The 24,602-nt window shown below is 42.4% G+C and overlaps 1 protein-coding gene across 1 annotated transcript in view; it reads right to left on the bottom strand.

The window, feature by feature from the left end:
* The window catches only part of APPBP2 (amyloid beta precursor protein binding protein 2), a 55,287-nt gene that overhangs the window by 12,242 nt on the left and 18,443 nt on the right, over window positions 1-24,602 (bottom strand). The window contains exons 2-11 of the mRNA XM_030186288.1: window positions 14,793-14,881; window positions 13,166-13,317; window positions 12,686-12,809; window positions 11,996-12,164; window positions 8,459-8,548; window positions 6,142-6,209; window positions 5,960-6,065; window positions 5,175-5,299; window positions 4,736-4,821; window positions 3,890-4,080 (exon numbers count right to left, since the gene is read on the bottom strand). Of these exons, the coding sequence (XP_030042148.1) occupies window positions 3,890-4,080; window positions 4,736-4,821; window positions 5,175-5,299; window positions 5,960-6,065; window positions 6,142-6,209; window positions 8,459-8,548; window positions 11,996-12,164; window positions 12,686-12,809; window positions 13,166-13,317; window positions 14,793-14,881 (1,200 nt within the window). The remainder of the gene's footprint in view (window positions 1-3,889; window positions 4,081-4,735; window positions 4,822-5,174; window positions 5,300-5,959; window positions 6,066-6,141; window positions 6,210-8,458; window positions 8,549-11,995; window positions 12,165-12,685; window positions 12,810-13,165; window positions 13,318-14,792; window positions 14,882-24,602) is intronic.

Below are 24,602 nucleotides of genomic sequence, written 5' to 3' on the forward strand. Positions count from 1 at the left end.
CGGCAAACCCACTGGAAATCATATGACCTCTTCGTAGAATCTCTCCTGGAGACAAGCAAAACATGAGAGATACCCTCTGGTAAGTTTAGAGTGTTCACCTCTAACCCATAATGGTTAGGGACTGGAGATCAGGGTACAAGAGGGAACAGCTCATTCTGAGTGATTAGGATCTAAAGTGCTCCAATCTCCATGTGTCTTCCAAGGCAAGCTCCAGAAGTAAAGGGAACTAGATTTGTCTCAGTCAATAAGGCACGATGAGGATCATATTTTCCAGTCCTGCTCGAGCTTCAGGAGAGTTTTCGCTATGAGAAGTATTGGAGGATCAAACATATAAACGGCGAGTGACTGTACTCACTCGCAAATGCGCAGTAGAGACTTCCCTCTCTGCCCCGCCCCCGCGTCAATACGTGATGACGGGGCGGGACAGAGAGGGAAGTCTCTACTGGCATGCTGCAGACGTCGGAACTGCTCCCCCTCCCCCGGAGTCGCCGCCGCCGCCCCTCCATCTGGCCCGAGCACTGTGAACTTACATCACCACGCAGCAGCAGGCACATCAGCAAAGCTACCATCGGGCTTCCTTCTCTGCCTTTGTCCCGCCCTCGCCGACATTATGTCACACGAGGGCGGGACACAGGCAGAGAAGGAAGCCCACCCTGACGTGCAGCTTTGCTGATGTGCCTGCTGCTGCGTGCTGATGTAAGTTTACAGTGCTGCTCGGGCCGGGTTGAGGGGCGACCTCGGAGGGGGGGGGGGCTCGGAAACCCCCCCATTCCAAAAGTAGCCCGTTTTCACGGGCTCAACGGCTAGTATGTATATACAGGTGACCCATCCTCCAACTGAGGAGAAAGGCATCTAAGGCAAGGCTGCTATGTGATCCCATCCTGAAACAGAACTGAGGGACCTGATTGTTGAGATGAGTGGCAAAAATCCACTGAGGGGGCGCCCTGCTCCTGGAAGATCTTTTGGGCAATGCCCATATAGAGGGACCACTTGTGTGACTTGCTCAGTCTGCCAAGCAATGTTTTTCCTCACCAGATAAGTGATTCAGTAGCATCCCATGAGAGATGTCCCATCTCCAATTCTGACTGCTTCCTGATTCCAGAGTTGTGAGCGTACACCTCCCTGCTTATTTACATAGTACACTGCCATTTGGTTATCCATTTGAATTAGGACAATTTAATTTACTAGCTGTTCCCCATGTCTTCTCAGGACACTTCTTACCCTTGTACTTAATCAGATAAAGATCAAATTCTTCTACATTAAGCCCATCTAAACAACCAGAGAACCACACACATATACACCCAGACACACAAACCAGCTCACCCTTCTTGAATACTTATACAGTCCTGCCCCACAATCACCCTCTTTCCCCTCATCCCTCTCCAAAACCTCCCCCCCTCCTGTGTACACCTAGTACACTACCCAGAATAGAACAGCTCCTAAGCCCTACTTCCTCAACTATAATACAAAGTAAAGCAAAACGTAAGCAAGTGAAAACATCCTAAAGTAAAGGTACAGTTAAACATTAGCACTAAACTCAGCATCATTATGGCACGTAGTCTAAGACAGGCACCTGAGCCAGCTGAAGAATCAAGAAAAGAAAGCTGGTCAGACAGCGCTTAGGACACACAGCCAAAGAAGCAGAATATTGTGCAGTGTCCTTATGATACATTCAGGTCTGCAATGATCTTAAAACATAAAGTAGGAATCAAAAGTGAGAAAGGGGGAGGAACTCCCACCAAAACTCCCAGTGAAATAAGGCATGGCTTCCACCAAGAATAAAGCAGCTACCACATTCTTAGTTTGTAGCATACGATTTTCTGTAGGTCCCACACACCAGTTTCATTGCTATGACATAATCACAGGGGGGAGGAGGGATCATGACGGGAGAGATGTTGGTCCTGAAGTGGGTGGGGGCAGGGGCAAGAGAAGGAGATATGCTGGCAGCAGAGGTGCAGGAGAAAGGGAAGAGAGGGAAGAAGCTGGACAGGGCCACAGAAAAGATATGCTGTTTATAGCGGGAGAATAGAGACAAGGAAACAGAGAGGAGATCCTGGACTGAGTAAGATAGGATCTCAGAGGAGAGATGATGAGGTTAGGGACAATTTTTATTTTTGTTACATTTGTACCCCATGCTTTCCCACTCATGGCAGGCTCAATGTGGCTTACATGGGGCAATGGAGGGTTAAGTGACTTGCCAGAGTCACAAGGAGCTGCCTGTGCCTGAAGTGGAAATTGAACTCAATTCCTCAGTTCCCCAGGACCAAAGTCCACCACCCTAACCACTAGGCCACTCCTCCGCTCCGAGAGGGCAGCTGCTGAACATGGGGAGAAGACAAGGACTGGGACACAGAGGAAAGATGCAGGAGATGGTTGATATACAGAGAGAGGAAATGTCAAAAGGAAAGGAGACCCTGGAAAGAGTTAAGAAAAAAAACAGAGAAAAGCAGAAAAACTCTGTGACCAAAGAAATGCTCACACAACACAGGTAGAAATCAGCTTTGAGAAATGTGCATCTCTGATATCTTGCATTTCAGTTTCTATTTCTATTACTAAGACAGGTATTCTATGTAGGTTTGGAATGTGTTTGCTTTTTGCAAGGTTTGTTTACTGGAGTTCTCAAGTGATTTGTCCTCCGCCTCCTTCCCCCCCAAAGGGAGATATGGTGTTATAGAGGGCCCATTTTAATTTTTCCACCTGGGGCCCATTCAGTTCTGGCATGCTACTGTATATATTTAATATTTATCAAGACACAGTATGATGGAATGCCTAGGAAACTACTGGTCCCCCTTAAAGAAACTCCCTCATGAGCTATCTTAGGAGGCCAGGTTCTCAGTGCACACTAGAGAGGGCATGGTTCAACCGGGGCAGATTAAATCTAGCCTGTAATTTTTTTAAAAATTTGAACAGGATTTAAAATATGGTGATGCATTTAAATTTCTGCAACTTACAAATCACAGTTTTATGGAGAGTATGGATACTTCCGGATTTGGCGAGAGTGACACAGGAGAGAAGGCCTTTCTAGCCATGCGGCGGGAGGCCTTGTCTCTGAGTGCCACTTTTGTATTATGATATGTGTAATTACATATGCTGGTACTAGATACATATTCTTTATCCCGGAACAACTATGTTCCTTTTTAGATTTGAAGCAGCTCTTCCCAGGTATTCCCTCTCAGTCTAGTTTAAGCTGAATTATTGTACTCTGCATAGTCATCATGCCAATGCTTTATTGCCTTTGTTTAATTTTTTCTCCTTTTTTTTTTTTAATAAGTTCCACCTTCTTTTCTTTTCTCCTCCCTTCATTTTTTTGTGGTCTAATGGATTGACTTTGGAATTTACTTTCTTGTAATTATCTTTTTTTTCCCCACTTTGTTTTCCTGTATATGTTCTTTTCCAGATGTTAATCATATTTCTGAATCAAGTGGATACTTGTAAGATTGAATTACAAACAATAAATAAACCTAGCCTACAGACAAATCAGAGGGACCCCCAGGAAGAAAGCAGCAGCCCTACAAACTACGTCTCCACAGTCTATGTGTAAGATAATGGAAGATGCCCAAGTAGAGGTTCTTTTCATTGACCCACCCTGAAAATCCTGATTCTGTAATCCAGGCTGGAGCCAGGACTGCGTTTGTGTATAACTGTTTTAAACCTGTTGCTACTGTGCAAGAAGCCAGCCCTAGTAAGACTTTCCACTGATTTGAAAGAGACTTTATTGCCAAAATAACATGAATGTGAAGTAACATATTTCAGTATACCCGAGTTGAAATAATAAAAAGTTTTTGTTTAGTTTTACACCTCATCTGGCAGTTTCTGTGAAGGCCCCACAGCTGGCCCTTGACCCTACCACACAAAGCAAGAAACATTTCTGAATGTAGTTATGTCTCACCTTAAATTTCCTCATGGACTGATAAAGTCTGCCGAGGTTACCATAGTGTTTTGCTGTCTGCACATTAAACTCCCCAAATGCTTTTTTAGCTAGTTGAAGGGAGGAGAGGTGCAGATCATGAGCTTCTTGTAGTAATCTTTGCTCAGTTTCTTTATTATGACAATCAATTGCAATCTCTTCCAGGATTAGTGCTGAATAAAGAAAGTAATCAGATTAGTGTATTCTACTTGCAGAAAACATGATAAATATTAAAATCATAAACAAAGTCTCGATTAGCTGACCTTTGGTTAGCAGACAAGCTGGACTATCCGATGGTCAGATAATCTGAGCTCCAGTTTGTACACATACTGCTGAAGCTGCATATATATTTTTATATAAATGTACCAGTAGCATAGCCAGAGGTGAATTTCTGGGTGAGCAGCTGGAAGTGAACCACCAACTTCACCAGTGTTCAGACAGCTTAGGACTTCTGGCATAGGGATGCCTTCAGCTGGCAGGCCTTAGGAATTCCTGCCAGCTATACCAAGGATGTGTGCTGCTGCTGGGAGGGCCTCTGTCCACCCATGGCTTGCCACTGACACGTACAAATGTATCTAAGTTCTTTAAGTGCATCACTGGAATGGAGGCAGAAAATATTCACAGTATGGAGCTACACAGTAAAGAGAAGAAGTTCTTTAACTGTGCTTGTAGCTGTATATATTTGTTGGTTTATTTAATTGCATTTGATTTTGATGAGCTGCCTAACATATCATGAAACTGTATAATAAATATGATAAAAATAAGAAAAAAGAAGCTGCCTCAGTATCAGTAGTAAATAACCTAATATGAGTATAAAATGACTGCTACCTTTGACTCTTTTGGAAGAGGCCAACAGAAGATGGTCTTCAGGGAGAATGTGGGTGATAATGTCTATGGCACGCTCAGCATGGAATCTGCAAAATGTTTAAAGAATTACATCATAAGAGCAATTATATTATTCTGAAACTGAGGCACCATGGGCCTTCACTTGTGGCTTTCAGAAAGTTTCTTCTTAATTTTGCTCCATTCCCTTCCCATTTATTTACAGGCTTAATTCTTAGCGGGGGGGGGGGGGGGGGGGGGGGTGTCTGAGCTGCAGCAGCAACCTTTGGAATGAATGTACTATCAATTTCACCTGTAGGTGTTACTATTATGTAATGGCTGCAGTAACCCTATTGCATCAATTAACATTTTACTCAAACGCCAACATACTATTTTTCTGGTCCAAGCAGCAAATCAAAATTGTCAACAAAACTGCAGTACTTACAGTGCATTGTCAAATTTTCCAGAGCTGTACTGGTGAACGTAAGATGAATAGGCCAAGTCTTCGTGAGCTGTAGCTACATGGATATTTTTGCCTCCAAATACTGACTGCCGGATATCAAGAGCTGTCTAAAATGTGTGAAAGAAAAGCTCATGATCAAACTGTAGTACAAACACCATACAAACTTACATTATAAATACCAAAATAAAATGCTGCAAAAGTTGTTTTTTGTTTTTTTTAAATACTGTACAGCATACAAAAGTATATAAATACATGTACGCAAACATTACAGATCAGAATGTCATATCACAACAAATATATTTGAAATTGCACAGGAACTCTCTTGTGACAACATTCCCACACCTGTCACATCCCATAAAGAAAGGTTGCAGGTACAACTTAAGAGATCATGCTCTTAGGATTATCAAAGGTATCTGAACAACTGAGCAGCTTCCTGAAAGGAGGAACAGACCACCTGGAAGGTCCTAAATTGCCTCCATAGTTAAGCTGGCAAGACAAAATGGGGCTATTTCATCTGACATGACATAAGAGGCAACACATGGAATCCCATTTGATTTGGCTACTGCTTGAGGACAATCCTGTATGGTATGGGATTTTGTTGAAGCTAACTCATAAATGCTGAGATGTGTTTGTCAGTCGACAGAAATGCAACTTTGGTTAATGGACATGAGACGGTATTCACATACATCTACAAAACTCTCCAGCGATATATTTGCCTAATATTTCATGCACTGAACAATATATATGCATTATAAACTGCAACATACCTGATAAATGGCAACAGACTGGCATATGTTATCTACATTGAGCAAGTAAAAACCATAATCTAGTAGTGTGTCTGAATACTTTGGATGCTTGTGTCCAAAATGTTCCCTGTGAAGATATAACTTGTATTATAAAATATGAAATATTACATTTTATAATAATTTTTTTTTTAATTGTTACTTACCGTGCAAGATATACAGCATGTTTAATTAACTGTTCTGCTTTCTTAAATTCACGTTTTACTACACAAGCCTAAAGGGCAGGAAATAGTATAGTTGGGTAAGTGAAGAAAGATTCTTTCATGACAAGCCTAAGCTTGAATGCTATATTACAGAAGACAGGTGGTCTAGTAAGTAGAATACAGGTTTTGTTTTAACATTTAGAGATAGAAATTCAATTAGTTTACATCAAATACTGTGCAAACTTCAACAGCATAAGATTAAATTTACATTGTAATCTCAATATGAAATGAATCTCACAGGATTTATCTTGCAAAGTAAAATATAAACAACAATTAATGTTCTATGTGCTACAATATTCTGCAATCCCATTCTGTATTCTGGAAATCTCATCTTTTTGTAACAATGGGTGAAATTAACTATACTGAAGGAGGTCAATATCCAGCAGTGGACCCATAATTTACCTATAAATATTTAACTTATACATTTAAAGTTATATGAATTTTTAGTGGCACTATCCATGTAAGTTCAGACACTCAAAATCCACATTTAGCCAAACATATAAACTAGCTGTAAAAAGTTTTACCTGCAATTTACCCGTTGGCTCTTAGACATATAAGTTTTATGTGGCCCTCATCCCATGACAAAGTATGTGCTTATTACAGATACAAAACAGCAGATAACAGCAGAGAACTAAATGGCCCATCCAGTCTGCCCAGGATGGGTTTGAACCACCACTCTATGCAGGATTCTCCCACACCTTTACTTAGGGTTGAAACTGTTGCTCTCATGTAAATAACACCTCCCCCAAATGCGTTCTTTAAAACAATGACATTTATTTCATTGCTGCAAAGAGCTGAAGTGCTCAATGCTTGATTTCTATCCTTTTGCCTTTAAGGGGATTCTACTACTACTATTTAGCATTTTAGTGTGCAAATATTTATGTCCTCAAGTCTCTTCCCACTGAACAACCTCTTGCTTCTTCAGATCCTCATTGAGATATGGCCTCCAAAACTGAACACAGTATTCTAAGTAAAGTCTCATCAATGACCTTTTCCCTGCTGGTTATGTCTCTCTATGCAGTCCAGCATCCCTCTGGATTGGCCACCACCTAATCATACTGTTTCTCTACCTTGAGATCATTAGTTTTTCAAAGAAAATTACCAAAGTTATAAATAAAACTGCTGGGAATTTTTTTTTATTAAAAATAAAGTATTTATGTGGTTGGCACCATCACTAACAGCATAAGTGCTTTCAAATATTGATTTCAGTCTAATTTAATAAAAACTCTCTTAATATGTGCAGCTATTATGTGCACAAATTAAATTAATTTTGAAAGACAGAGTATGTCTATACTTTCCCTTTCAAAATTAACCCACCAAAACAATATGCATGCATTTACACCTGCTATTCAGTATGCATAAATTTTCACAAAAACTTATGTGCATATCTTAGAAAATCCAAAAGCACATAAGTCCAAATCTCTCAACTCCACCCTTTGATATACTTCATTTCCCCACAGTTAAAAGTATATGCAAAATGGTAGTCCATGTACACTTTTACTCATATGCAACCTGAGCAATTTTAGAACAAGCCACTTCCACACAAAAACCTCACAATTTTATGTATGTAAATGGTTTTTAAAATTATGTCCATTACCTAAAATATAATTCTTGTAAAGAAAATAAATTCAGCCTTTGTTCATCAGGAGATTAATATTTAGTGCTTTAAATTTCTCCATTTTTAAAGGAACTCCTATAGACATTTTTTTTTACATTCAGAATAAAGCAGATTTTTTTACTCTGTTCTAGGAGCTAATTTTGTAGTGCTGAATACATGTGAAATAAATAATCTTATACCCATGTTTGAACACATTGGAAACATTTCACAGTTCAATTGCTTTTCACCCCAAAAATGCCATAAAAAGGTATATTAAATGCTAATGGATAATCTAAGAGAAAGTATTGGGGTAACCGGCACATAGTGACAGTTAAAACCCTAAAAGAGAATGGTACTTGAAAGGTTAGGTAGAGGTCATGGAGGCAAAAGGGTGTGGGTGTTAGGTTCCAGGTGAGAATTTTTAAGTGCCCCAAGTGAACAAATTGTTGCTAGGCAAACTGGATAGCATCTACTGTATTAAAACAAAGAATTGGCAAAAACTCTCTCAACAAAATCAGTTAGCATAGTTGTTCAAAAAGTTGGAAGACTCTGACCTTATAGTCACAGATTTGACAGCTTTAAAATAAAGAAATCAATTTTTTTTTAATTATGCTTTCATAGCAGGAAGGTATTTTGAGTTTTGAATGATCTTTAACACCTTACCTTTGAGGCTTGCCTCAAAACATCCACCACCACTTTCACTGGCAAACCAACTGAGATTTCCTTCATAGCCTCTATGCACCACTTATATGCCTGTTAAAATAAAAACAGAAAAATAGCACAGAAATTAAAATTAATAAAGATGTGCTAAATGCCTCCACGTTAATATCAAAATTTTGTAGTTAGCATGTGGTATTTCCTGAATGTGAACACTAATCTCTCTCCACCCATACCTGCCCACTTGCACACTACACTTTTGGCACCCCAGTTAGTGCACAGAAAGTGCCAAATTAATACAAAACCCATTACCGCGTATTTGATCTAACCACTTTCCTCACACTGCCTGCTTAGGACTAAAAGATCGGCGCTGAAACAAAATATGCCTAGGCATATTCTATAAAGTAAGCCTAAATTTAGGCATACTTTATAAAATAAGCCAATTTCTGTATGGTTTATAGAATACACTGAGCGCCCATCTGCGCAACTATATTTAGTCACGGGCACGTACATCAAGTAAAACTTGGTACAAATGCAGATGCCTAAATCACACGCAGACCATGTGTATTCTATAACGTGCGCATAGGTTTTAGAAACACCAATGACCTGCCATTTCATACCCATGGCCACACCCCCTTTTGAACTATGCATCACGTTATAGAATATGCTTAGACAGTTCTGCACGTAAATTCTAATTCAATGTCAATAATTGAGCTTAAGTGGCAATTATTGGTGTTGAGCTGGCTTGTTAACTAATTAAGTTGCATGCACAAATCCAGAATATGACTGGATTTACACTCACAATTTAAGCAGCACTATATAGAATCCAGGGATTAGTGCAGTTTAGTAAATGAGCCCCAACGTGTCACAGCTCTGATGGTTTTGTTGTGGGGGGGTAGGAAAATAACAATAATACGAATAATGAAATGCTTTAAATAAAGCCATCAAGGTTCCACACTTATTGGGCATTTTCTTAAGGAAAAAGGAAGATTAGTGTGATGTAGTGGAATGCACTTTCTGAAGAACATTGTGGAGGATGTGCAGTGAAATTAATGGGTAAGTTCCATTCTATAGATTTTGATACAAACATGAGACACCTCAGCCACTTTAAAGGTAGGACCCAGACTCATTTATTTAGCCAAGAGGTTATAGACTATTTTTACCAAATTTTAAATATCAGCCAAAACAATTAAAAATCTTGCTACTGAGGCCCTCTTATGCATATAAGAATGAGTGAATGCCAGAAATACTGCCCCTTTGTACTATGGTTCCAACTTTCTGAGAAGTTCTGAGAGAAGAGGACATTTCTCTGGGTAAGTGACATTATTTTGCTCTGTGCTTGGTAACCTGGGTTTAAAAGAGGAATTGTAGGTTATTAATAAACAAAGAATTAAAATAAAAAAAGAGAGAGAGAGAGAAAAAGCAAACTTTATTAACTAGTCTCCATACCCTTTTCACCATAGCTTTAAGACCTGAATTTTCTGCCACAGCATTAACAGACAGCACAGGGGGGCCTAGTTCAGTTTTCATTCCCCCCCAGGCCCCACCCATCCTTAGCTCAATTCTTTACTTACAGTCAATTATTCTAATTAGGACGACAAGAGGAGTTTTTTCATTAGGGTTTCAAATTATATTTAATTAGCTTCTTTCCAAGATAAGTGCATTCTATAAAATTATATAAATTGAGATTTTGGAGAACATTTATATGAAGAATATATTATCCATGGGGAAGTTAACAAATTAATGTTAAAGTTTATAGTTAAACATGGATTTAGTGAATGGAAATCTTGCCTCATCAATCTACTACATCTTTGAAGGGGTGAACAAACACGTGGATAAAGGTGAGCTGGTTGATATTGTGTATCTGAATTTTCAAAAGGCATTTGACAAAGTACCTCATGAAAGACTCCAGAGAAAATTGGAAAGTCATGGGATAGGAGGTAGTGTTCTATTGTGGATTAAAAACTGGTTAAAAGATAGAAAACAGACAGTAAGGTTAAATGGTCAGTATTCTCAATGGAGAAGGGTAGATAGTGGGGTTCCCCAGGCATCTGTGCTGGGATTGCTGCTTTTTAACATCTTTATAAATGATCTAGTGAGGTAATTAAATTTGCTGAAGGCACAAATTTATTCAAAGTTTTTAAATCGCAAGAGGATTGTAGAAAATTACAAGAGGACTTTACAAGACTAGGAGACTGAGCATCCAAATGGCAGATGACGTTTAATCTGAGCAAGTGCAAAGTGATGCATGTGGGAAAGGGGAACCCGAACTACAGCTACATGATGCAAGGATCCACATTAGGAGTCACCAACCAGGAAAGGGATCTAGGCGTATTGTTGATGATACACTGAAACCCCTCTGCTCAATGTGCAGCAGAGGCTAAGAAAGCAAATAGAATATTTGATATTATTAGGAAAGGAATGGAAAATAAAAATGAGGACATTATAATGCCTTTGTATCGCCTCATGGAGCGGCCGAATCTCGAATACTGTGAGAAATTCTGGTCATCCCATCTCAAAAAAGATACAGTGGAATTAGAAAAATTACAGAGAAGGGTATCGAAAATGATAAAGGGGATGGGACGACTGCCGTATGAGGAAAGGATAAAGCAGCTAGGGCTCTTCAGCTTGGAGAAAAGAAGGCTGAGGGGAGATACAATAGAGATCTATAAAATGAGTGGAGTGGAACAGGTAGACATGAATTGCTTGTTTCCTCTTTCCCAAAATACTATGATTAGGAGGCACACAATAAAGCTACAAAGTAGTAAATTTAAAACAAAATCTGAGAAAATATTTCTTCACTCAACGTGTAATTACACTCTGGAATTCGTTGCCAGAGATTGTGGTAAAAGTAGTTAGCTTAGCGGGGTATAAAAAGGTTTGGATAACTTCTTAAGTCCAGGATAAGCAGCGTAAAATGTATTGTATTGTTTTGGGATCTTGCCAGGTATTTGTAACCTGGATTGACCACTGTTGGAAACAGGATGCTGGGCTTGATGGACCTTTCTCTGTCCCAGTATGGCAACGCTTATGTGAAAATGAGTGCGTAAAACGTTCTTACCCAAATAAAAAAAACTTTTATAGGTATTACAAGAAAACTAAAATGCTGTGGGATACAAAGTAGTAAAAAGGATTGAAATGACACACATGCTCTTGGTCTTTGACCAAAAGATTTTACGTGGTGCCTATTTCTTTTTGTCCTGCCAGTTTTCCTTTCTGTTCCTTCTTGTTCTTCTTCAGTCACAACTAAAGATGAGATGCATTCTTTACCTCCAACCTATTTTCAGACCCCTCCCAACTTACCTAGCTCAGTGACTCACAGAGTTCAACCACGGATCATATACCAGACCTTCTTCTGGAACCTCAGAAATAAAGGCCCTACATCCACTAAGTAGGTGCTACCATTGCACAAGGACTGTGCTCCCTCCCCATCTGTAGAACTTGAATGTTGCCTCTATAGTGAAGCCTACTACTTCTTTTAGCCTGTAATCAGTTTTCTCTTAACTGGGATACAATTTTGCCAGTATACTGCTACACACTCACCTGGTCATAATGACTTTTTGCAAAGAGTAAGGCGCACAGTTCTCCATAGAGCGCTGCCTTATTTGCTTGCTGTCCATGTTTGGCAAGTTTGTCCATATAGTTCTGTGCTTGTTTGAAAGTTTCTTCTCCCAAATGGTATTTACAGTTGCCATTTCGAACATGTAGCAACCTAAGGAAGAAATAATTTAAAAACACAAATGACTTCCAGAAAATGTAGGCAATATGGTTATGTTTTAGGATACTGGGTGTACTACATAAGAAAGGGATTGCCGGTCTCAGTTTGACTAATATTCAATTGCTCGCTCTTTCACAGAGAAATAGAGAAAAAACAGCTTGCCTATGAAGAGGAATTCTTGTTAGAGATATTTCAGAACAATCATATATATTCAATTTTCTCTATCCTGGGATGCAGATTCTTCTAGTCCACCTTCCAATACTACTATTTTTTTTTTAATCTTTGTTCCCATTCATCTTCGGTTCCCCCTCCTCCTCAAAAAGCTCTGGGGCCGTATTCTACAAAATTCTGTAAAAACTAGATATGGAAGTGTTCTATGGTGAACAAGTTGCTTTTTTTTAAAATATACAATCTATGGTCATACACACAATGACCACAGAAGTCATAAAACTACATTAAAACAAACAAAAAAAATCAATCAAGAAAAAAGTAGGAATAAATGTGTTAAAGCCTACCTTACACAACATTCCACTGCCCGAAAGCAATGAAGCATCTCACTGTGGAGGGTACACAGCTGAAGGCAGGAAAGGAAGACCTTCTCGGCATCACTATACCAGCCAGCATCAGACAGAAATCCCCCTGAATGAATAAGAGCTATGTGTCCAAAATCAGTGGATTACTGCTAGCCTGTTTTACTGCCCTTCTGCAGAAAGATGACTATCACAGCTCAAACATCAGTGTGCATCAAGCAAAACACAGTAAACTACTCCCAGCTAGGCAAAACAACAGACAAAACAAGGCTTGATGAATAACAACTCAAAAAAGAAGTCATCAAGTAAGAGAGAATCAAACTAGACAAAAGTAAAAAGGATCTTAATCTGGCATCTGAACAATTAAAAGTTGAATTCCAGTGACATTTCAGAACAACCCATGTATTATTTCTAAATAAAGATTTTATTTAAGTTCCATCCTCACAGCATTCCATCATCACTTACCTAGTACAAACCCAATCTGAATTGCCTTTTCTTTTACTTGGGAGTCAGACTCTGCAATGTATGAGCATCGCCTGCTGAATGAATAAGCCAACACAGAGGCCACTTTCACTCCATGATCCATCAAAGCCTGAAAACAGTGATGAAGAAGATGCCTAAAAACAAGACAGCCAGGAATTAAGTCACCTATTAATATCATCAACTTCTCTGAAGCGTTTGCTCACTTTTATTTATTTATTTATTTTTTTAACGCTGTATCCAAAATAGTGGCCTTGAAACCATCAGGTACACTCAGTCAGCCAAAACTGATCTGGGAAAGACCTCTGATGTATTGGAGAACAGAGAGGAAGGGACAACAGTCTGAGAAAGAGGTAAGGGAGAAACCGAAGAGCAAGCCATGCAGATCCCCAATGCTGCTATCCAGCTCTCATGCTGGGAGCAGTGTCTTACTGCTTCAGCTGGTACGGACATGATGTTCACAACCCCCAAGCACACCGTACTCATCACCTCAGAGGAAAATCACAACAAAGGCAGAGCAGCACCTCTTGACTGCAAAAGTCAGTCTCCAAAGGCCAGAGCACACAGGTTCCCCCCCCCCCCCCCCACCCTAAGGCTTTTGCCACCAAACCCTTCTGGTTTTCTTTCTCCCCAATCCTGAGCTCAACCCAAACAAGGGAGAAGGGGCAAGGAGAAAAAAGGGGGAGGGACATGTACCCTTAAGGCCACACAGACTTGCTCAACTGAACCATCACAAAGACCAGGAGCCTGAATCAACCCAGAGCTGCCAGGGTGTGTCTGACTACCTGCTAGATAGAGAGAATACTGAAAGTAAGGCTGCTACCAGAGTCCATATACAAAAGAGCTCTGATGTTCTATCTCCAGCTGCTGGTAGATGAACATAACTAACAAATCTCTGGATTGATCTGAGGAATGTTATGAAATAATGATTTTTTTAAAACATTTTTTGTTTGTCTTTATTTGCTTTTTTATATGCTTTTTTTTTTTTTGGACATTGCACCTCACCTTGTTTTTTTTCCACTATAATTTACTCTATACATTTTTTGATCAAAGAGGCAGAATATAAATCCTTAAATTGTGTTATTTGGAGATGATGATGAGGGAAAAACTCCTTTTAGACAAGTTATACATACTCATTGCAGAAATACTAGCCAACAACTTTCTTTTTTTAGTTTTATCCTTTGAGGGTTTCCACAGGCAGGGAAGGGGGGTGTCAAGGTCCCAACACAGAACATATACCTACTGCTTTTGAGTAGGGTGTCTTTGTAGGGGAGAAAAAAAACAGTAGGTGGAGTCTCACGTTCCTCCACTCCCAGCTCTGAAGCTGGTGTGGGACATGCTGCTAACCAGTCTCCTACAAATTCATCCATCAAACTCAAGGAAGAAACAGAAGAACAGGTAAGTTTACCCTTCCACTTTCCCCACAAACGTTCTTGCAGTACACTGTTTCAAAATGTTGAAAGGATGGTAATCTGCTGCTTTAATCCTGGGTCCTTTCATGCTCCACTCACACACATTTTACACACACTCACAAATACACCACATGATATATATATATACACGTGATCAGCCACAATGTATCCACATAAAACATAGCAGTTAAAAATGTTACCTTTTATCTAATGCTCGTAGCACCTTTGCAAAAACTTCTAGCTCACAAAATTCACTACCCAGTTGACATAAACGGCCTTGCTGGTAAAGCTGAAAAAAAAAAGGATTAGATTTAAGACAAAAAAACATTTTAATTGAAATACTAGCAATATTTTTCAAAATGTCAATAAGGAAATAGTGAGTGGTTTATGTGACTAGAATAATACACTGAAAATTTCTGCTTCTGCTACCAACACTCATTATGATCTTAGGCAAGACATCTATTTTGTACTGGTATACACACAAGTTGTACGCTCAATGGAGAAGGGATTTACAGTACCTTATTATATAGTTTATAGTAAAGCACATTGATTTACAGTACCATATAAAATGTTCCTGTTGAGAGCAAAAGCTGAAGCAGAGAGGTTTACATCCTAAAGACAAATGCATGGCTGCATGAATAGCATCAAAAACATTTCAGCTTCCTGGACTATGGGGATAATTTTCCAAGGGCTGCTGAACAGAGATGATGTTCACCTATCAATAAAAGAATGGAGTATCCCTTGGCAACAGACTGGCTATCCTACTCTACAGGGATTTAAACTAGAATTGCTAGGGATGAGTAAACAATGACCACCCGCGTCGCGACCCCCCCCCCCCCCCCCCCCCCCCAGGTAAGTAAAAATGGAAAAGGGTAGCATCTGAAATTGTATAAATGCCTCTAGTATAGGAAATAAGGATGTGGACAGAAGCTACGATGGAAGAGGCTAACTTGGATTTAGTGGCTGTCACAGACTGAGATACAGTTATACCGGGCTATAATCTATTTAGGATGGACAGGGTAAGAGAAAGGAAAGAGGAAAGGAGTTATACATTAAAGACAGTAATGGGTGTTAAGTTACTCTCTTGGAATGTAGGAGGCATTTCCTTCCCTATTAAATGAAAAAAAGATTCTACATAGTTTACACAGGAAAAAAGCTGCTGTGGTTATGCTTCAGGAGACTCATCTGACAGCAGATGAACATAAGAAATTGAGCTCTTGGTGGGTTACTACTACTACTACTACTATTTAGCATTTCTATAGCGCTACAAGGCGTACGCAGCGCTGCACAAACATAGAAGAAAGACAGTCCCTGCTCAAAGAGCTTACAATCTAATAGACAAAAAATAAATAAAGTAAGCAAATCAAATCAATTAATGTGAACGGGAAGGAAGAGAGGAGGGTAGGTGGAGGCGAGTGGTTACAAGTCAAAAGCAATGTTAAAGAGGTGGGCTTTCAGTCTAGATTTAAAGGTGGCCAAGGATGGGGCAAGACGTAGGGGCTCAGGAAGTTTATTCCAGGCGTAGGGTGCAGCGAGACAGAAGGCGCGAAGTCTGGAGTTGGCAGTAGTGGAGAAGGGAACAGATAAGAAGGATTTATCCATGGAGCGGAGTGCACGGGAAGGGGTGTAGGGAAGGACGAGTGTGGAAAGATAATGGGGAGTAGCAGAGTGAGTACATTTATAGGTTAGTAGAAGAAGTTTGAACAGAATGCGAAAACGGATAGGGAGCCAGTGAAGGGTCTTGAGGAAAGGGGTAGTATGAGTAAAGCGACCCTGGCGGAAGATGAGACGGGCAGCAGAGTTTTGAACCGACTGGAGAGGGGAGAGGTGACTAAGTGGGAGGCCAGCAAGAAGCAGATTGCAGTAGTCTAAACGAGAGGTGACAAGGGTGTGGATGGGGTTTTGGTAGAGTGCTCGGAAAGAAAGGGGCGGATTTTACGGATGTTGTAAAGAAACGACAGGTCTTGGCAATCTGCTGGATATGAGCAGAGAAGGAGAGAGAAGAGTCAAAGATGACCCCAAGGTTTCGAGCTGAGGAGACAGGAAGAATGAGAGAGCCATCAACAGAAATAGAAAACGGGGGGGGAGCGGGGAGAGGTGGGTTTGGGGGGGAAAATGAGAAGCTCGGTTTTGGTCATATTTAATTTCAGGTAGCGTTGAGACATCCAGACAGCAATGTCAGACAAGCAAGCTGAAACTTTGGTTTGGATGCAAGGTGAGATATCAGGGGTAGAAAGGTAGATTTGGGAGTCTCTAACCTTTGGTTAGAGAATATATAGATGCCCCTGCTAAGGGGAAAAAAGTGGGGTCATTATCCTGTTCCACAAATCTTTATACGTTCAAAAGCAGAATATTGTTGTTGATCCAGAGAGGCGATAAATAATCACTCAGGCTATCATTGATAGGGTACCCCTGCTACTATGTAATATTTATGCCCCTAACAATTTTTTCAAAAACTTATTTCATTGAAACACTCGTCTGCTACTGGAGTTAAGATCATAGTGGGTGATTTTAATATCATAGCGGACCCAGACTTGGATAAGACATTTAATCCTCATAAATTGTCTCATAATGTTTTCTTGTTATATTACTATCATTTTCTAACATTATCATGTAACCCAAAAACCTTCTATAATACCAAATGTCTATTCTTATTTCTACTATTCATGATGTATTGTAAGCCACATTGAGCCTGCAAAGAGGTGGGAAAATGTGGGATACAAATGCAATAAATAAATAAATAAAATAAAGCTAAGAGGGATAAACACTAAGGGAATCCCCTTACTCTGCAATACCCCTGATGTAGTTGATGCCTGGCGAACACTCCATCCTGCAGGCAGATATTTTACTCATCTCTCATGGGCTTATATGATCCATTCTAGAATTGATTATACTTTACTAGACAGAACCTTGTTTTCCCATTTGATGGGGGCAGAACGATTCAATTGCAATATCCGATCATGTACCTCATGCACCTGTCTGGGTGAACCTCAAAGGGTTAGGACAGAATAGCCCTGATAGATCTTGGAGTTTCCCCTTGGATTTATAGTCTAACATACAAATTTTAGACTATATACGCACCAAGTGGATTGTCTGTAAGCATTTTAATTCACAACATGCCTCGGATGTTATTCTTTACTGGGATACGGCTAAAGCTGTTTTGCAGGGAGGCATCATCGCCTACAGCAGCTCAAAGAAAAAACAGGGACATGTCTCTCAGGTGGCAGAGAAAGAGCAGATGGAATATCATAGGACACCTCAGTTGAGAGGTCCTGTGGGTCCTGCTCTGTCTCCCAGTCTGGCTCTTCAAAGCACTGTTCTTGGGAAGTACAAGGAAGAGAGTACCAGCTCTGCATTGGCGAGCGTCAAGGGAGATGAGTCTCCGAGGCTGGAGAAAGTTCCTCTGCCATCATGATGCCAAGCTGGTGTGTGGGACCTCTCCTATGACTGTCTCTCCAATGTATCTACAGGCTGGGCTGAGGCTGGCACAGGCACCCTGTAAGCCTGAATAGGCTATGTGTGCAGTAGCCCCGAGAGCGGCTCTTTCAGCACAGGAAAATTAGGATCTTACCCTTGGTAATTTTCTTTCCTTTAGTCACAGCAGATGAATCCATTAACTGATGGGTTGTATCCGCCTACCAGCAGGTGGAGATAGAGAACACTGAAAAACCATAGTGCCTCTTGCACGGCTAGCCCCCAACTGCTTTCAGTATTTGAGATTTCCAAAGCAGAGTGAACCATAAAGGTATAGTAACATAAACTTTCCTCACAGCGAACAAACGCCCCAGAACAGGAGCAACAAAGGAGGGACAATCTCAACCTCCTGTAGTAGAACATCATGTAGAAATTCTGATAACTGTTTTCCAACTTCTCCCAATGAGAGCGATATCTGCATGAAAGATCTGAACCAAAAAACAAAGCCAGACAGGGAGGGATCATGGATTCATCTGCTGTGACTAAAGGAAAAAAAATTACCAAGGTAAGAACCTAATTTTCCCTTCCTTGTCATCAGCAGCAGATGAATCCATTAACTGATGGGATGTACAAAAGCAATCCCTACTTAGGGTGGAAATAGGCAACACCACGAGCCAATACTTGAGCTCCAAAAATAGTGTCTTGCTTCGCTGCAACATCCAGCCTGTAATGCCGGGCAAAAGAGAGCTGAGAAGCCCAAGTAGCCGCACTACATATCTCTTGAAGAAAGAGTGCACCCGTTTTAGCCCACAGGAGGAAATTGATCTTGTGGAATGCGCCTTAAACGCTTCAGGCGGAGATCGACCTGAAAGCAGATAAGCAGAAAAAATGACTTCCTTGAGCCAACGGGTTATAGTGGCCTTAGATGCTGGACCTCCACGCCGAGGACCTGACAACAGGACAAAAAGGTGATCAGAAGTCCTGAAGTCATTTGACATCTGAAGATACTGCAACAGCACTCTGCGGACATCCAAAAGATGTAACTGCCCAAAGGAGTCCGGGAATTCTTCCCTAGAAAAAGGAAGGAAGGAAACTTGGCTGATTCAGGTGAAACGCTGAAACCACTTTAGGCAGGAAGGAAGGCACTGTACGTACCGTCACTCCGGACTCCGAGAATTGCAGAAAAGGGTCCCGACAGGACAGCGCCTGCAGTTCAGACACACGTCTAGCCGATGTAATGGCCACCAAAAAGACTGTCTTGAGAGTCACATCCTTCTCCGAAGCTCGAAACAGCAACTTGAAGGGCGAACACTGGAGAGGACTCACATGGCACCCACACAACTTTATCCAAGAAATAACTGGAAATAATAATGTTAATTGGAGGCAGTTAGGGGCAGTCTTAAATTGAGGCATTATAGGTTTTTAAGACCAGAATGAAGGCCTGGATTTTTTTTTTAATGTTACTGATACCTTCAAACATGCTGTAGTCACACCACTCCTCAAAAAACCATCACTAGACCCCACCTGTCCCTCCAACTACCGCCCCATCTCCCTCCTACCCTTCCTTTCCAAGATACTTGAACGCGCCGATCACAGCCGCTGCCTTGATTTTCTCTCCTCTTATGCCATCCTTGATCCGCTTCAATCCGGTTTTCACCCTCTACACTTGACAGAAACGGCACTCACTAAAGTCTGTAATGACCTGTTCCTTGCCAAATCCAAAGGTCATTACTCCATCCTCATCCTCCTTGACCTATCCGCCGCTTTTGACACTGTCAATCATAATCTACTTCTTGCCGCACTGTCCTCATTTGGGTTCCAGGGCTCTGTCCTCTCCTGGTTCTCCTCTTATCTCTCCCACCGTACCTTCAGAGTACATTCTCATGGACCTTCCTCCACCCCCATCCCGCTCTGTCGGAGTTCCTCAGGGACCTATCCTTAGACCCCTTCTTTTTTCAATCTACACCTCTTCCCTGGGATCCCTGATCTTATCTCATGGTTTCCAATATCATCTCTATGCTAACTACACCCAGCTTTATCTCTCCACACCAGACATCACTGTGGAAACCCAGGCCAAAGTATCGGCCTGCTTATCCGACATTGCTGCCTGGATGTCCAACCGCCACCTGAAACTGAACATGGCCAAGACAGAGCTTATTGTCTTTCCACCCAAACCCACTTCTCCTCTCCCTCCACTTTCTATCTCAGTCGATGGCACCCTCATCCTCCCCGTCTCATCTGCCCGCAACCTCGGTGTCATCTTAAACTCCTCCCTCTCCTTCTCTGTGCATATCCAGCAGATAGCCAAGACCTGTCGCTTCTTTCTGTATAACATCAGCAAAATTTGCCCTTTCCTCTCTGAGCACACCACCCAAACTCTTGTCCACTCTATCATTACCTCTCGCCTTGACTACTGCAACCTACACCTCACTGGCCTCCCACTTAAATTGCTTACCACCATCTAACCCCCGATATTTAGTGGCACTAAAGCGGGCAGTGATGCTGAATATCGCCTCTGACCAGCCCCATAAAAAGTGGATTGGTCAGGGGCGGTACAGAGGGTAGTGTTAGGGAGGAGCCGGGAGTTATGCGGGTACTACAAGACTCATTTTCCGCCAAAGTCGCTATGCTCACATTAGCCCTCTCCTTAAGTCACTTCACTGGCTCCCTATCCATTTCCGCATTCAATTCAAACTTCTCTTATTGACCTATAAGTGCATTCACTCTGCCGCTCCCCAGTACCTCTCCGTTCTGTAGATAAATCTCTCTTATCTGTCCGCTTCTCCTCTACTGCCAATTCCAGACTCCGTTCCTTTTATCTTGCTGCACCTCACGCCTGGAATAGACTACCCGAGCCTGTACGTCTAGCCCCGTGTTTGGCCGTTTTCAAGTCCAAACTTAAAGCCACCTCTTTACCAATGCTTTTGACTCCTACCCACTACTTACTTGCCCTGTCCTTGTATCCTCACCTCTTTATTCCCTTACCCTTATTGTCCTGTCTACCTGTCTTATCTAGATTGTAAGCTCTTTGAGCAGGGACTGTCTTTTTGTGTATGGTGTACAGCGCTGCGTATGCCTTGTAGCGCTATAGAAATGATAAGTAGTAGTAGTAGTAGAGCCTTCAACACCAGCCCCAGGTTCCAGGCCAGACAGGGCAACCGGACAGGAGGGCGGAACCGAAGCACCCTCTCTGAGAAATCGGGCAATGTCCGGATGAGCAGCAACGGACAAGCCAGCGACTTTCCCTCGATAGCATGATAAAGCTGCCACTTGCACCTGCAGGGAATTGTACAGTGGGGGAAATAAGTATTTGATCCCTTGCTGATTTTGTAAGTTTGCCCACTGACAAAGACATGAGCAGCCCATAATTGAAGGGTAGGTTATTGGTAACAGTGAGAGATAGCACATCACAAATTAAATCCGGAAAATCACATTGTGGAAAGTATATGAATTTATTTGCATTCTGCAGAGGGAAATAAGTATTTGATCCCCCACCAACCAGTAAGAGATCTGGCCCCTACAGACCAGGTAGATGCTCCAAATCAACTCGTTACCTGCATGACAGACAGCTGTCGGCAATGGTCACCTGTATGAAAGACACCTGTCCACAGACTCAGTGAATCAGTCAGACTCTAACCTCTACAAAATGGCCAAGAGCAAGGAGCTGTCTAAGGATGTCAGGGACAAGACCATACACCTGCACAAGGCTGGAATGGGCTACAAAACCATCAGTAAGACGCTGGGCGAGAAGGAGACAACTGTTGGTGCCATAGTAAGAAAATGGAAGAAGTACAAAATGACTGTCAATCGACAAAGATCTGGGGCTCCACGCAAAATCTCACCTCGTGGGGTATCCTTGATCATGAGGAAGGTTAGAAATCAGCCTACAACTACAAGGGGGGAACTTGTCAATGATCTCAAGGCAGCTGGGACCACTGTCACCACGAAAACCATTGGTAACACATTACGACATAACGGATTGCAATCCTGCAGTGCCCGCAAGGTCCCCCTGCTCCGGAAGGCACATGTGACGGCCCGTCTGAAGTTTGCCAGTGAACACCTGGATGATGCCGAGAGTGATTGGGAGAAGGTGCTGTGGTCAGATGAGACAAAAATTGAGCTCTTTGGCATGAACTCAACTCGCCGTGTTTGGAGGAAGAGAAATGCTGCCTATGACCCAAAGAACACTGTCCCCACTGTCAAGCATGGAGGTGGAAATGTTATGTTTTGGGGGTGTTTCTCTGCTAAGGGCACAGGACTACTTCACCGCATCAATGGGAGAATGGATGGGGCCATGTACCGTACAATTCTGAGTGACAACCTCCTTCCCTCCGCCAGGGCCTTAAAAATGGGTCGTGGCTGGGTCTTCCAGCACGACAATGACCCAAAACATACAGCCAAGGCAACAAAGGAGTGGCTCAGGAAGAAGCACATTAGGGTCATGGAGTGGCCTAGCCAGTCACCAGACCTTAATCCCATTGAAAACTTATGGAGGGAGCTGAAGCTGCGAGTTGCCAAGCGACAGCCCAGAACTCTTAATGATTTAGAGATGATCTGCAAAGAGGAGTGGACCAAAATTCCTCCTGACATGTGTGCAAACCTCATCATCAACTACAGAAGACGTCTGACCGCTGTGCTTGCCAACAAGGGTTTTGCCACCAAGTATTAGGTCTTGTTTGCCAGAGGGATTAAATACTTATTTCCCTCTGCAGAATGCAAATAAATTCATATACTTTCCACAATGTGATTTTCCGGATTTAATTTGTGATGTGCTATCTCTCACTGTTACCAATAACCTACCCTTCAATTATGGGCTGCTCATGTCTTTGTCAGTGGGCAAACTTACAAAATCAGCAAGGGATCAAATACTTATTTCCCCCACTGTAAGCCAAGCCTTTTTTTAGGCCCTCCTGCAAAAAGTCCAGCACTGTCGAGACTGTAGCCTGCGTGGGAGTGATCGCCTTTGAAACACCCCATGCCTCAAATTTGCACCAGATCCGAGCATAAGCTGCAGAGGTGGACCGCTTGCGGGCCTGCAAGAGAGTGGAAATGGCCTTGTTAGAGTAGCCCTTGTCTCTCAATTGCGCCCTCTCAATAGCCAAGCCGTAAGACCAAATCGGCAGGGATCCTCCATAGACACCGGACCCTGCACCAACAGGTTCGGCCCCAGGGGCAAAATCACCGGAACGTCCACCAACATCCGGCGGAGATCCGCATACCACGAACACCCTGGCCAATCTGGAGCGATGAGAATCACCAGACCTCGGTGCTGACAAATCCGCAGTAGGACTCGCCCTATCAAGGGCCAAGCAGGGAACACATACAGGAGGCCCGAGGGGCAGGGTTGAGCCAGAGCATCCAACCCCACTGAGTGAGGATCTCTCCTTCTGCTGAAAAAGCGAGGCACTTTGGCGTTTGCACTTGACGCCATTAGATCCAATCCGGGAGTCCCCATTTGGCACAAATCTGAATAAAAACTTCTTGTGCCAGTTCCCATTCCGCTGGGTCGATTTGGTGCCTGCTGAGAAAATCGGCTTGTACGTTGCTCTGACCTGCTATGTGGGCAGCCAACAAAGCTGCAGGTGTAGTGCGGCCCAGAGGCAAATCTGAGCGTTTAAGGAGCACGTTTTACACAGCCCTGCTGCTGATCTGCGTTTACCACAACGGTAGCAGCGCTTAACTCCTTCAGCAGCCATCATCCGACCAGACGGAAATATAGCAATAAAATGGCAGCTTCGTGCCAAAACTTACCCTGATCAGAACGGCGTCCGTGGGACCTTCCCGGAGGAGCTGGGCACCACTCTCACCTCAAAGGACCAAGTCAACGAGCTCCGGTCAAGCTGCACAGAACCAGAATCACTGGAAAAAGCGTCAGAACAGCCACGCAGTAAAAGCGCTTTGTTTTGTTTTTTAACGCTGTGAGGAAAGTTGGAGGCAGGCAGCAACAGAGGGACTCTGGGAGGCGGGGGGAATGGGTAAGGCAGGGAAAGGGCGAGCCTATATGCCTTCAAAGTAGGCACCACCAGCCACAACACCCCTGCTCAACTGGCAAAGCACAGGAGCCACCCCAGGCAGTCTGAAATCCAGGAGCTGATCAAGCTACGTCCACACCTGCTGGGAGATAGAGAAATACTGAAGGCAGTTGGGGGCTAGCCGTCCAAGAGGCACTCTGGTTTTTCAGTGTTATCTATCTCCACCTGCGGATACAACCCATCAGTTAATGGATTCATCTGCTGCTGATGACAAGGAAAGCCTGGATTTCCTCCTGTAGAGTAGGTGTCGGTAATAGCTGAGAAAGCGGTGTGGACACAGCTCGAGTTATAGCCTGTGCAGGAGTAGAAGATCTCAAGGACCTCAAAGGCTCTCGATGAGAAATAAGTTGTAGAGAAGGACAGTGGTCACTGTGGCATCAATGCTTCCTGTGTGTCAAGGATGTCGATGCAGGGGAGGTATTGGCAGAGTGCCTGAAGGGAGAATGATGGTGATGTTTCTTAGGTTTTTTACTCTGCAGGTGCCTCGATGAATGTGGCACCGACAAAGAGAACGTAGAGTCCTTATATGGTGGTGGAACCAAGTCCAATGTTCGACCCTCTCAA

The sequence above is a fragment of the Microcaecilia unicolor genome, chromosome 13, assembly GCF_901765095.1.
Source record: "Microcaecilia unicolor chromosome 13, aMicUni1.1, whole genome shotgun sequence".
Lineage (NCBI taxonomy): Eukaryota > Metazoa > Chordata > Amphibia > Gymnophiona > Siphonopidae > Microcaecilia > Microcaecilia unicolor.